Here is a 15,090-nt window from a genome sequence, read left to right as displayed (position 1 = left end):
CTGCTGAGTTCCTCCAGCATTTTGTGTGTGTTGCTCCACTTTAATTCTGTCTGCATGCTAATGCAAGTGCTCTATTGTTCATGTTTAGATTTTCGGCCGCTAAGAACCTACGTTCTGGAACTATCTCCCTAATCCTAGCTGTTTTATCCGTCTCTTTTTCCATGAAGCCACTACTTTAAGTCTAATTCACTGATCAACAATTTGCTCATTTGCCCTCTTGTTATTTGGCATTCATTATCTGGTTCAGCATGTTCCTCTGGAGCATCTTGGAACATTCCAGCTGCACTGAAGTCACCCTACAAATGATCCTACGTGCATTATCCTAGTTCACAGTTTGCTCTGCCATTCAGTAAGATCACAGTTTACCTTTAATGCCTACAGTTTTGCTCCATTCTGCAAATATCTGAAGATCTACCAGTTACACATTCCACTATACAATGCATCTACCTGAATTACCATCATACACAGAATTATTCATAATTAAACTGACGAAAATAATTTCTAATTCAATTAATATCCTTTGAGTTTACTATGTGCTCTCAGCTAACTTTTGAAATTATAGAGTTTTCACAGAGATGACAAAATCCTCCCTTAACATACCGCATAAACAAAGGCAAAATTACTATTGTTTCAAAGATTCATTATAGGTGTCCCAGGCACAACAGAGCACAGAACTAAATCTTTTATACAAAGCAATAGTATCAGGGTATTTATATCTTTGAAAAAACTTACTTTCTCTGTAGCACCTTATCATACACAGGCACTACCACTGCTCTGTACACAGAATCCCACAGATCTTGTCAGTGTAATTTTTCTATAGAGATGAGAGTTGCAGACATAATTCTGGGAGTTCGTTTTAGCAAAACTCTTTGGAGATTTACTCTCTGGAGGAAGCTTACGTGCTATTGCCACTTATAGTGGAAAGAGCCAAATGCTGTCAATGCTAAAAAATTGGCAATAAACACAAAAAATTATGATAAATTCCAGACAGTGACATGGGATCTGTGATTGGTAGATCTTTAGATATTTACTGGATTGAGAAAAATTATAAAGATATTAAAGATTAACTGTGATCTTACTGAATGGCAGAGCAGACTGTGTACTAGTATAATCAATGTAGGAATATTGTGTTTGTGTGCACTTTGTATATAGAGTCATGGAAAAGTACAGCACAGAAACTGGCCCTTCATCCCATCTAGTCCGAGCCAAACCAATTGAACTGCTTACTCCCAAAGATCTGCACTGGGACCGTAGCCCTCCATATCCCTATCATGCATGTACCTATCTAAACTTCTCTTAAAAGTTGAAATGAAGCTTGCATATTCCCCTTAAACCTTTCATCTTTAAACTATGACCTCTAGTTGTAGTCTCACCCAACCTCACGGGAAAAACTTGCTTACACTTATCCTATCTAAACCCTCATAATTTTGTATGCCTCTGCCAAATCTCCCCTTAATCTTCGATGCGCCAAGGAATAAAGTCCTAGCCTATTCAACCTTTCCTTCTACTCAGGTCCTCCACTCCCAACAACATTCTTATAAGTTTTCTCTATACTCTCTCAACCTTATTTACATCTTTCCTGTAGGTAGGTGACTGAAACTGCACATAATACTCCAAATTAGGCCTCACCAACATCTTATACAACCAGCATAACATCCATCTCTTGTAGTCAGTACTTTGATTAATGAAGGGCAATGAGCCAAAGTTTTCTTTATGACCTTATCTACCTGTGTCACCACTCTCAATGAATTATAGACCTGCATATAGATCCCTTTCTTCTCCAGCACTCTTCAGTGCCCTATTGTTCACTGTGTAAGACTTACCCTGGTTGTTCCTACCGAATTGCATCACCTCACACTTGTCTGCATTAAATTCCATCTGCCATTTGTCAAGCAGGTCCAGATCCTGCTGCAAGCTCTCTTCTTCACTGTCCTCTACACCCCCAATCTCGGTGTCTTGCAGAGATTTGCTAGCATACCTTTATGAACTCCTGATAAGGATCTTCACTTGCTGTCTCACTCATAAGTCTGGGTGTGCATTTTCCATAATTTGTGCCTATGTTGTCTATAGAAACTGCAGAGTAGAATTCTGAGAAGGTTATTTTCTGAAAACAAAATCTGCTTTTCTCTCTTATACTAATGTGGTCTCTCGCTGTTTTCAGAGTTTTCTGGTCTAAGCACTGGATATTATATTAATTGATGTGATTTCACAAGCCCGTGGGGAGCTTCATTAGAGGGAAGTGAGTGCTGGAATATCCAAGTTCACAGCTACCAAACATAGCACAGGCCGAAATTGTGGGAATTACAGATGTATACTACTGACGAATGAGAGTCCACATTCACAACAATATGTCAGCATTTGTATAAATTGCACACCAACACAGTGCATCTACCTGGATTACCTTCAGACACAGAGATTGGTTTATCTCTATCTATCTGCCCATTCCCCACCTTCATTGAGTAAATGTTCAGAGGTGAATGGACACTGAGAGCCTGGAAAAATTTTCTCCTGTTCATCTCTGTTATTGGCACTCCCTGGGCCCACCTCAGAATCCAGCCGGATTGCCCTTGAGGTTCTGGCAACCAAATTCCAAGTGTGAGAATGAAAAGGCAGAGCCTATTAAACCCTTTCTCTGTACCTCATTGTTATGTACATCCTTCACATTGTTATTCTCCTGATTCACCCACACCCAGACCACCACCGGATTTTGCAAGGTAATCTTTAGATTACCAACTTCATCACAAAACCATCAGATTGCTCAGAGAGCAAATTCATTTATTTACAAATAGAACTATACAGACACACACCGAAGTGGCAGACCTGTTTGCCGAAATAGCCTGTGTTTATTTTTAATAGTCCACTTGACCTCCTCCCTTTCTTCCACCAATAACAATGAACAGAGCCCTTTATTTCTCTTCCCCTTCTGTGCATATCTAGCTTTCCGTATGTCCAAAACCAGTGTTTAAATAAACTGATCACTAGTAGCAGATTATGCATTCTTTGATTTTCCTTATTTCAGTCTTCTAATTTCATCCTTATCAATGTATTTTTCTTTTATGGTGCCTCAATATCCTTTTAATACCATAAACAGTGCCCACGATGCCATTGTAACATATACCAAAATTCAATATAGAGTTTAGCACATTTATCCGCCTTTTAACTCTAGACATCCTGAAATAAAACCTTATTGTTGATTTGCTTTTGTTATCACCTTACTGACTTTTATTCTGTTTTAGTTATAGGTATTTTGTGATGTGTGCTGGAATCAGATCTCAGAAGGTGTGAATTAAAATACATTTAAACTATAGTTCATAAGGAGCTGCAAATGAATTTACTAAAACTGTATTACTGCAGAAACTTGTACCTTAAATTTTGTATTATAGGCAGGCCACCAAAATATATCTTGTCATTATTTTTCAGATTGAGACCAAAGTTGGTTCCAGGAGAGTTCATGTGTAGGTGTTCTTCTTTATTTGCTATTACATCATGTATGGAAATATTTGCTGCCAAAATGGGAAATATTTGATTAATAATACAACCCACTCAATGTTCATTCATAAATTAATAATATTACTGCAAAAAAGAATACCTTGTTTCAGAATTCTTGATAATGTGAAGGATTTCCATTTTCCATCATTGTGACGTTCTGTACTGGTGACATTAGCTGTACCTGAGCCCAGGTCATAGCTGACCTTTATTCGCCCGTTAGTCAGTTCAACACTCATGAAATCTCGCTATCAAAGTGAACGAACATTTAAAAATAATGAATAGAACTCTGCTCAGTCATGTGAAGTGAGGAAGATTTGTTTTGAATGTATTCAACATGACATTTACCAGATCTTTTGTGGCAAGATACATGAGAAGTGCATCTGAAGAAAACGTTTTAAATTTGAAAGTAATTGCTGACACATTTGGGTTCCATCGAGTTGGTCGACTAACACCTGCATAACCTTCTCCATCAAACTGCACTGTCCCTTCAGTTTCAGTGGATTGTGGGCTAGAAGAAGAGGACAAGTTATTAATAACACTTGGAACTGTTAACATCGCTTAATTAAACCAGAACAGATTATCCCTAGGAGTTTCCAAAAGACCTAAAATAGCTTAAAATTATTATTGCTGAACTTAGCACAGCAATTTTTAAGTCGTCCCTACAAGGTCAGCTCCTCTTGTTCCTCTTCTAGTGTCTGTTCTCTGTTGTCCAATTCAGTGAGATTGTCCTCACCTTTTGACAACTCAATTATTGACATTGCATTTCCAGCAATGTTTCTCTTTTCACCTGAATCCACCAAGATCTTTTTTTCTGGCTTCCTGCTCTTCAACAATGTTAAAAAGTCCTTTTGAAAATATTACAGCTGGTGTCTCTCAGCACCACCATTCTCATCGCAACATACACTAAATGTTGGAGGAACTCAGCAGGTCAGGCTAGAGACATGGAAAAGAATAAACAGTCAACATTTTGGGACGAGATCCTTCTTCAGGACTGCCAAGAAAGGGGAAAAATAAGAGTAAGAATGTGGTAGGAGGAGAGGATATCATTTTTGACTGACACAACAGGTGTTTCCATTATGTTATGGCATAGCTTCCTCTGTTTCCTAACATTTTTTTCCATTACCATTTGTTATTTAATCCGAATGTTAGGGATTTTAAGTATCAGATTCCAAGTTACATTTCTAACCATTCTGGTGTCCACATCACAGTAAGTGTTTATTTCCAATTATGTAACGTTATCACATCTTACACACATACTGGACCTTCTCCGTTGTGCACATGTCACTTCCTGACTTGAATCTTCAGATAAACTTCTGGACACGGCACCTCGTTCTGCACCAGCCATAGGACTGAGCTCATCCAGAATTTAGCAAATTCCACACCACGCTCTACTTCTTTCTATTTTTTTGTTCCTGATGAAGGGTCTCTCAGCAAAATGTCTCAATGGGTTATTCCCCTTGATAGATGCCTCCTGACTCCCTAAGTTGAACTAAAATTTTCTCTGTGTTGCTCAAGATTTCCAGCAGCTGCTGAATCTCCTGTTTCTACTTCTTACTAAATTATATTGCAGCCAGTCCTCAAAAATTCGATTTCAAAATCCCATTGTTTGTTCTCAATCACTTTTTTGGTTTTCTCAGAAATATCTGAGTCATGCCACCCGCCCCACCACTCATTGTCTTACACTCGTTAATGGGATCATGACAAGCACCTTACCAAAAGAGTCTCTGGACAAGCTATTTTTATCAGCCTTCCTAGATATCACTCCAAAAGATTCAATTATTAGTTAGACATACCATATTGACTGAAACAATCTCTCAAGTCTTTCCATTTATCTAGTTTAATATAATATCATTTATACTTCTGTTCTTTTTTAACAAGCGAATCTTCCACATCTTTCTTCAATGCATTTATAGATAAATATCATTACTTACACCAATTTTATGATGACAGGTGTGAAATAATCATTTAGAACTGACTTCATATTTTCTTCCTACACAGAGCAGTGATCATTTTTCCACATAATAACTTTGCTATTGCTTTGTTACAAGTCCAGCCCTGGTTAAAATGCCTGTCTGATAGACACCCCATACACACAATGGTGCACTTAGGAGACCATCATGATGGACAGGTATGATTTCCTGGCTTTTGTAAGGGTGCAGACGTTTTCATCCAGGTGAAAATGAGCCTCTGTACTTCCCTCTGCAACTCAAACCAGATTCCTTCAACCTCCTCGCTGGCGATCAACACTGGCGCACCTCAAAGATCTGTGCTTAGCTCACTGCTCTACTCTCTCTACGCTCCTGGCTATGTGGCTAGGCACGAGTCAAATGCCATCTATAAATTCACCAATGACACCACTCTTGTTGGCAGAATTTCAGATGATGAAGTGGAGGCATACAGCAGGGAGACAGATCAGCTGGTTGACTGGTGTAACAACAATAACCAACTGACTGTGGACTTTAGGGAGGGAAAGACGGGAGCACACACACCCGTCCTTATTGACGAATCAACAGCGGAAAGGGTGAGTGGATTTCCTGGGCACCAATGTCTCTGAAGATCAGGGCCCAACACACTGATGTAATCATGACAAAGGTGTGACAGCCATTATACTTCATTTGAAGTTTGAGGCAATTTGGTATGTCAACAAAAATCTAGAAAATTTCTAAGACTTATTTATTGAGATACAGCACAGAATAGGACCTTCCAGCCCTTTGAGTCGCACCACCCAGCAACTCCCCCCACCCCCAATTTAACCCTAGCCTAATCACGGGACAATTTGCAATGACCAATTAACTTACTAACTAGTACTTCTTTGGACTGCGGGAGGAAAGTGGAGCATCTGGAGAAAACCACAGGAAGGATGTACAGACTCCTTATAGATGTACTGTGGAGAGCATTCTGACTGGCTACATCACTGCTTGGCATGGAGACTCCAATGGCCTGGATCAAAAATGGCTGCAGATGGTTTGCTGAAGATATCTTTAAGTGGCAGTGCCTAAGACATGCCCTCTTTTTAATCATGCAGAGGACAGTGAAGAAGGCCATCAGGGCATGCAGAGGGATCTGGGTCAACAGGAAAAATGGGCTGAAGAGTGGCAGATGGAATTTAATGCAGACAAGTGCAAAGTGTTGTATTTTGTGGTAGAACAAAGAGCTCTGTGAATTCAGATCCGTAATTCTTTGAAAGTGGTGTCACAGGTAGATAGATCTCATAAAGAAAGCTTTTGGTAAGTTGGCTTTCATAAATCACAGTACTGAGCACAGGAGATGGGATGCTGGGTTGAAGTTGTATAAGAGGCCTAATTTGGAATATTGTGTGCAGTTTTGGTCACCCACCTACAGGAAAGGTGTGAATAAGGTTGAAAGAAAACTTAGAAAGATGTTGCCAGGTCTGGACAATCTGAAATATAAGGAAAGACTGAATGAGTTAAGGTTTCATTCTTTAGAAAGTAGAAGATTGAGGGGAGATTTGATAGAGGGATACAGAATTATGAGGAGTATATATAGGGTAAATGAAAGCAGGCTTTTTCCATTGAGGTTGGGTGGGAATACAACCAGGGGTCATGGGCTAAGAATGAATGGTGAAAAGTTTAAGGGGAACATGAGGGGAAACTTCTTCACTCAGAGGGTCATGTGGAATGAACTTTCATCATGAGAAGTGCATGCGAGCTTGATTTGAGCACTGAGGTGAAGTTTGGATAGGTACATGTAAGGGTATGGAGGGCTATGGTCCCAGTACAGCTTGATGGGGGTAGGAAGCATAAATGGTTTCAGCATGGACTAGATGGGCCAAAGGACATGTTTTCTGTGCTGTACTTTTCTATGACTCTATTCCACCAGGGAGGAGGTACCAGAGACTGAAGATCCACGCCCAACGTTTGAGGAACAGCTTCTTGCATTCATCCGATTTTTGAACAGTCCATGAACCCATGAACACTGCCTCGCTAATCCTCTTTTGCACTGTCCACTTTATTTCTTCTTGCAAATTATAGTAAATCTTATGCTTTGCACTCTATAGCTGCCACAAAACAACTGAGTCTGATGCATATTTAATTCCACGTGCCTTCATTCCCTGATGGCCACACCCCCCAGCCCCGCAACGGCCACACCCCCCAGCCCCGCAACGGCCACAGCCCCAGCCCCGCAACAATCGAGGGCTGGGTCAAACTGAGAATGCCGAGCAGAATCAATCACTCACTCACTCACCGATTCAGTGAGGCCAGATGGTGGCTGCCCTTCCATCTCAGCGTCGCAGAGCTTTGTTAATTTCTGACTTACCAACAGCTCGGGTTACAAACAATGAGAAGCCATCGTAACCTGGGTGCTGCCTATACACCAGTTACGCATTCACAACACCTCGTGTTTTTCTTGATTTGACAACGAGCCTCAACTTCCTTGTTAATTTCACTCCTGCCCCTACTAAGTTTCTCTCAACATAAGCCTTCTTAATTAACATAATTCTCATATTCGTTCCTCAGAATATCCACAGGACGCTAGATTTTTGACAGCTACCCTTTTGCTTAGTGGATATATATTTCTCTAATTCTTTAGTTTGAATAGCTCCCATTCCACTTAGCATCCACTATTGCTAAACCATATTGTAGCTTAGTAAAATTAAACTTAACGTTCCCCTCCCCCCACACGTGGAAACACCCGCCCAATTAAGAACTTTTAATCCAATTCTACCTTAGGCATTTTTCCATAATTTAGCTGATCACAAATTTAAAACAATTGGGAAAAATAGAAAGCTGACCAGTACAAATGTTTACTCACACTGTGTTACGAGCTTTTGGGAATTGCTTAAAAAAGTGTCAGAAGTAGTTTCAAGATGGCTCTGGATGAAGAGAGCAAGTCCAGGGGGATCTGCAGCACATACTACCTGAACACAAGTCATAACCTGATCGGCCACGGCTTGTCACCCGGGAGAGGGTGTCCAATGTTGAAACGCCTGATGACATCACTGTTGATGTGGTCAGAGCATTGTGAGAGGTGTTCTTCAAAACAATAATAACTTCTTAAAAAGAAATGGGGCAAGAAACAATTGAGAGAGCAGGGGAATGGTAGTAATTGTAAAGCAGCTTCACAGAACCCGTACGTAAATGATGGGTAAATAGTGTCTTTATTGCAGAGTTTGAAAACTCAATATAATATGGTTCTGTTCAAAACCGATCCTGCTCCTCTGTTGATTAAAAATTAGCTTTGCTTGTCACTTGTACATTGAAACATACAGTGAAATGTGTTGTTTGCATCAAATCAAATCAACGTGGACTGTGCTAGGTAGCCCACAAGTGCCACCTCACTTCTGGCACCAACATGGCAGCATGCCCACAACTCACTGACCCCATCTTTGGACTGGGGGAGGAAACTGGAGCACCCAGAGAAAACCCACGTAGTCACTGGGAGAACATACAAACTCCTTACAGACAGCAATGGGCATCAAACCACAGTGGTGGGAAATAGGAAGAGTGGAATCACTTCTTTAGAGCAGAAACACAATTTGGTAAAAACTGCACTCTTTAAAGCGTTTCGGCATCCGAAACAAGCTAATTGTTGAAAAAATATGATTCAACCTTAAGTTTTCTTTTTGTGGGTAACTTTTCTTACCAGGCCAGAAACTATTCCATTTTCATCCTCCTGTTTTCAAAATGAACAACAAAATAGAGTGACAGTTGCAATGATCGTGGAATCTATACTTGGGAAAACATACGTACCTTACAACACAGCCTTTGCACTCTCCCTGTCTCTCTCTGTAATTCCACAATCCAATTGGCTTACCATCCAGCGAAGTTTCACCCATACATCCAGAGAATGTTGTTGTTTTGACTACATCTGATTTCTTGAATGATTTAAGGAGAGCAATTAAAATCACAGTACTTAATTACAACAGCTGATCCTAAATAGAAACACATCGATAGGGGCCTGTGAAATTCTGATCTGTTCTCTACATGCAGAACACCTAAGCAGTTTGAAGTGTAAAAAAAATCATTATTTTAGTTTTATTCTGAGCAGGATACAGAATGTCTGCAAAGCCCTAAATTTCTTAAGGTATCACTAACATGGAGCTTGCTTAAATTAGTTAGAGGAAGGAGGCTATAAGAATTTGAAGAATATGAAGTGCTAACAGCAGCTCCACTAATGCCATGAGATGCCAAGACAATTAATGATATTCCAATGTAACCAGGTCACCATTGAATATCATTTTTTAATAAGTGCACTTATTCAACCTGGTAATGCTGAAATAGCTGCCTGTGCCTTTAAGAGAAAATGGTGATGTCATTATGCACATGTGGAGTAGAAAGAAGATTTACCATGTTCTCGAGAGAACGCTGAGTGTTAGTCATATGGTGAGAAAAGATTTTCACGAGTAAGGTAGCGGCACTGGATAGCGTGGTTGTGCAAAGTTCCTTATCGGCCTAGTAGGTTAGTCTTTCTACTAATTTAACAACGAGGCAATATAGTGTAAAAGTTTTTGTAAAAGTTTATTTTTGTCTTACTTTATTGTTTCATGATTGAATGTGGATTTAACAGAGTAATGTTAACGTGTTAATCTCTGTTCACGTAATGTGAGCGAGGAGAACTCGTTTCAGGGTTTAGCCTATATGTGTTTGGGAGTTAAGAGGGTTGGTGGGATTCTAATATTGTTTGTATTGTACTTTTTTTTAGAATTGCTACTACCATATGGATTTTGTATATCTTGTTTTCTTTATTTTCATACTGCATACATGACCAGTTTATAGACAAGGTTGTGGTCTGAAATTAAGCTGATTGTATCAGCCGAACTGTTTTTTTTTTATTCATTTTGTTTTTTAAAAATTTTGATACCCTCTTTCTGCATTAAAAAATTTTAAACAGATAAAGGGATTAAAAGACCGGAAAAAATATTTGTTGTTCTGAGTGTGTATTTTTCTCAGGCTACAAAACCACTATGCTATCGACCCATCCAAAATTAGACGAGCAAACTATGTCTCCTGTCTGTTACAACCAACTCCCTCACAACGTACATCCTTTCAATCAATATCCCAGAACTTTAGCAGAATCTAATATAAACAGGTTTCATTTACGTGCTGTTTCACTTCTGAATTTTCTTATGACTGTAAGAAATGACTGGTCCATTTAACCATTTCATTAGATAATGCCTGATTGGAAAAATATTCACTAAAAATCATAAATTAGCTCTCTGTAGATTTTTTTTTGATTGTTTTAACTGAGTTGAAATTTGCACTCTGAAGAACTATAGGACTTGAAAAACCAAACGAAAGCAGAAATCGCAAAAAAAAGACTGAAACAATAACCGAGCAACACCTAAAAAAAGGTGGGAAAAACTCAGCAGGTCAGGCAGCATCTATGGAGGGAAACAAACAGTCAATATTTCAGGCTGAACCCTTCACTTGATTAAGACTCTTGACCTAAAACATCAACTATTCATTTCCGTCCACGGATGCTGCCTGACCTACTGAGTTCCTCCGGCATTTTGTATGTTTTGTCCTAGATTTCCAGCATCTGCAGAATCTCTCGCACCTCCAAGATAAAACTTGAACAGATGGTTTCATTGCACCAGCAATTTGTTTTCACTTTTCCTCTGTGAAGGAGACTGGAGAATTTGGTGGGCTTCATAGACTTTTCTTTTCCAATAAGTAATTTTAAATTATCAGGCTTTAAAACCTGGGCACCACAATGCACATTTAGTGTCTTGATGGAAACAGCTTCACATCTGCAAATTTGAGACCAATTTTAGATTGAACTGTAACAAAGATTCTCCACAATTTTTAGTTGGTATTTTTTCCAGGTCCCTTATTTCCTATGTGATGTGATTGATGGTGGTGCAAACCTATAGCCATGAATTCATCAGACTTCTTTGCAGAGAAGTCTGTAAGTTAACATGACAAGGAAATAAGGAAGGGCAAATGAGATTGTTGGGATTGCTCTGTCAAGAGCTGGCATAGAAGGAGGTGACAAATGGTCTTCTTCACTGTTGTCTTTCAGTATCCCAGTTTTACTTTTCAATGGGAAATTGCTTTCAATCAGCATTTTATCACATTTATGAATAATGAATATAAAGCTACAATGCAATGAATCCATGTTATAGACCAGTTCCCCAAGTAATACTATAAAAGGGCCCGTACAAAAAATAATTCTTAGAAATATCATGCATCAGTTGGAGCTCACTGAGGAACTCTCTCGTCTCTGGATCAGAGATGTTGTACTTAAACCCACTCCAGGGACTTCAGCCCATAATCCAAGCTAACACACTAATGCACATGCAGAGATGATGGGATTTGGAAATGTCACTAAACAGAGGACCTGTCTACCCTCCCTGTTCCACAAGAACTTACTAGTAAATAAGCTGTCGCTGCTTTCTGTTTAGTATTTATTCCTGCAAACAGAGGCATAGTGAGAATCTTGCCACGTAGAAGTTGTAGAACACAGTTGGAATATTTCTTCTGCTACAACAGTGATTATATTTCAAAACGTACTGCATCAACACCAAAGTGCTTTGAGATGTCTTAATATATTGAAAAGTGCTCTATAAAGTTGTCTCACTGTGCACAGATATGCTCAAGAAGTGATTAAATCAATGTAGCATTAATATGCTAATTTTGCAAATAAATACTGTATCCTCCAAACAGAATAGATGATTTTAGCAAATTAATCATGAGTGGATTAACATTGTAAATCAAATAGCCACATCATGAGAAATGCTATGCTGTACCTTTACTTCTCCTGTTAAACCACCGACAAACAAATAAGCATTTGCATCCACGTCAAGTATTGTGTAGCCTTCAGGTGAGACTCTGCTGTAATCCGTTGGCATGATGCTTGCTCTTGGGCCATCCAATGCGCGTACGGAAATTGTACCATTTCTTCTAAGTCTTTTGTACAAAAGAGATTGGTCATTGTTTAAACATTGAGGAGGAGCTGAAGTTCAAATATTCTGCAACAACATTAAATATTGCTTGAATGTAATTCGTTACTGCAAGGGAAGTTCAAAGGAGACTGCTCAATACTACTTCCATCTTACGAAGATGGATGTGAGAAAATGGGAGATGGAAAGTTAATGATTCTAGAATCAGGAATCACTGAGAGAAAATTAAATATTTTAAAATTATACTTATTCCAAGTTATTCCTTTAGTTCCTCAAATACACTGTTCCCAAATAAGAGTCTAACAGGTCCATCTTAGCCCTTAATCTAACTAAGGACTAACTTATTTAACGGCACTATAGTATTATGTTCAACTATATTGTCACATAATACTGAACAATAGAAACAGGCATCTAGTTCAATGTTCCACAAGAATATCCTCAACTTTCTACTGAACACATTTGAGACACTCTACATTTCTCCTTTATAATATTTAACTCCTCTTAAATCTATCTATGCTAATAAGCTAAAAATACTAATGTGGGGTTCTGAGTAACTCATTTAAAGTTTCTTCTGAGTAAAAATAGTTCTCCTGAAATCATTATTGGATTCATTCGTGATGCTCATACATTTGTTGCCGTTGTGGTCTCCCATGCAAGTGAAAATGTATTCTCATGCTTATACAAGTCTGATGAAACCTTAATGATTTTTATCAGCTGAAACTTCATTTTCCCTTTTTCTCCCCTGTGAGAAAAGAATTCTAGTTTGCTCAATTTTTCATGACAGATGTAACATCTTAGTTCTAGTAAGAACCTGATAACTTTTACATTGTCCATTGTTTAGGTTATTGTCAGGTCAGTAGAAGAGATCACTGGCTTCAGTCTACCATCAATGCAGGACTTGCATGTGTCCAGGACAAAGAAGTGGGCAGGAAACAAAATGTTGGCAAACACTACCCACCCAGTAAACTGCCTTTTCCAAAGGCTCCCTTCTGCAAGGTGCGATAGAGCTATTAAAACAAACACATCATGGCATCGTAAAAGCTTCTTATCCCAGGCAGTTAATATGATCAAGCATTCTTGTTAGCTTCCCCACCCACTCTGTCTGTTACCTCAGTCACTGCACTGCACTGTAAACACTTTAAATCACTTTATAATTAGAATCAGAATCAGATTTAATATCACTAGTGTATGTCATGAAATTTGTTATTTTTGTGGCAGCAGTACAATGTGATATATAACAGAAAAAGAAACTGTGCATTGCAGTAAGTATATACATATATTAAATAGTTAAATTAAATAAGTAGTGCAAAAACAGAAATAAAAAAGTAGTGAGGTAATGTTCATGGGTTCAGTGTCAAATTAGAAATTGGATGGGTATAAGGTAATTTCCAGCAGTCATTATGAAATACTGTTAGACTGCTGAACACCCAACATTATCAGCATTTGAAAATTTGGCTGTCTGCTTACAGGTCCAGTAAAAATGTTGGTGGATGGAAAGTTGTCAGGAACAAAAAAAAAACAATCTGTATATCACTGCGACTTTGATTCCATTTGTATCCTGTTTCCACCCAGAAATAGGCACGGACATTCGTGCTATCACTTTCCAACCAAGTGAGATCCTGCTGCTATTCTTAACAAGCTCATTAATCTACATATATGTGTGTTCTATCCAAGTTATTTAACTTGAAGGGAAATTTAACATTGAGGAATCATAGAAGTGACCTGTCCAGAAGACCTCATAAGTCATCTCATCACACCAAGTACTCAAATACTTAAACCTTAATGAAAGATAAGAAAACCTCACCATAATTAATAGACAGAACTTATTAATGTATTTTGTCTGAGAATGGGAGGCCATGCATGCTTGGGGTGGAATTTTTAAAAAATATTTTTCTTTAAACTATTTTAATAGTTTGAGCTATTGATATTTAGTTAATAGCAATCAAGTCAGAAGCATGAAACTTACCTTGAGGCTTTGATTCTGTACCAATACTGGTCATTAATGATCAAATCTGGATATTCAACACGCCCGACACCAGATCCCACATCCCAGAGGAAGTTGACTTTGCCTTTACGCATCTCAATTGCTAAGAAATCAGTCTGTTAAATAACAATAAAATTGAGGGATAAAGATTAAAATCAGCTTTATCTGTCGCATGTACATCAAATCATATTGTGAAATACACCGTTTGCATCCTAGGATGATCTTGGGGAAGCTCATAAGCGTTGCCTCGCTTCCGAATCCAACTGTGCACGCCCACAACCTACTAACCCAAACCCGTACCTTTGGACTGTGAGAGGAAACAGGAGCATCTGGAGGAAAACCACACGGAATATACCAACTCCTTACAAACGCCAGCAGGATTTGAACCCTGATCGATTTTTACAGCTGGAGCTGTTAAGTGCTGTGCTGACCGCTACACTAACGTGTCGCTCCAATAATTTAGAAACCATATTAAAACTTTAATTAATTGACCTTCAAAGAGGCAGTAGGGTGAAAATTTATAAATAATTTTTAAATGCGAAAAAGAGGTGTAACACATTTCTTAAAATGTGCTTTCATTCATCTCCAATATGCAGCATAGCTGGATCAAAGCCATTCAGATAGTTTCTTATGCACAAATAAGACAGCTCAGTAGAAATACTAACACTAAACATTGAATAAAATGGATGGAAAAAAAACAGTATTTTGCTTTTTTATGTGATTGGAACTGTCTCATCTTGGCTTTAAAATGTTT

The 15,090-nt window shown here is 38.6% G+C and overlaps 1 protein-coding gene across 2 annotated transcripts in view; it reads right to left on the bottom strand.

Annotated features, from left to right (window-relative positions):
* lama2 (laminin, alpha 2) overlaps positions 1-15,090 on the bottom strand; it is a 364,685-nt gene that overhangs the window by 31,814 nt on the left and 317,781 nt on the right. For both annotated transcript variants that reach the window (XM_059981534.1, XM_059981533.1), the window contains exons 46-51: positions 14,319-14,452; positions 12,200-12,359; positions 9,201-9,325; positions 3,835-3,997; positions 3,590-3,734; positions 3,365-3,503 (exon numbers count right to left, since the gene is read on the bottom strand). In XM_059981534.1, the coding sequence (XP_059837517.1) occupies positions 3,365-3,503; positions 3,590-3,734; positions 3,835-3,997; positions 9,201-9,325; positions 12,200-12,359; positions 14,319-14,452 (866 nt within the window). The remainder of the gene's footprint in view (positions 1-3,364; positions 3,504-3,589; positions 3,735-3,834; positions 3,998-9,200; positions 9,326-12,199; positions 12,360-14,318; positions 14,453-15,090) is intronic.

This window comes from Hypanus sabinus, chromosome 10 (genome assembly GCF_030144855.1).
Source record: "Hypanus sabinus isolate sHypSab1 chromosome 10, sHypSab1.hap1, whole genome shotgun sequence".
NCBI lineage: Eukaryota > Metazoa > Chordata > Chondrichthyes > Myliobatiformes > Dasyatidae > Hypanus > Hypanus sabinus.
Note: the sequence above shows the minus strand (reverse complement) of the source record. Positions and strands in the feature narration are given on the sequence as shown.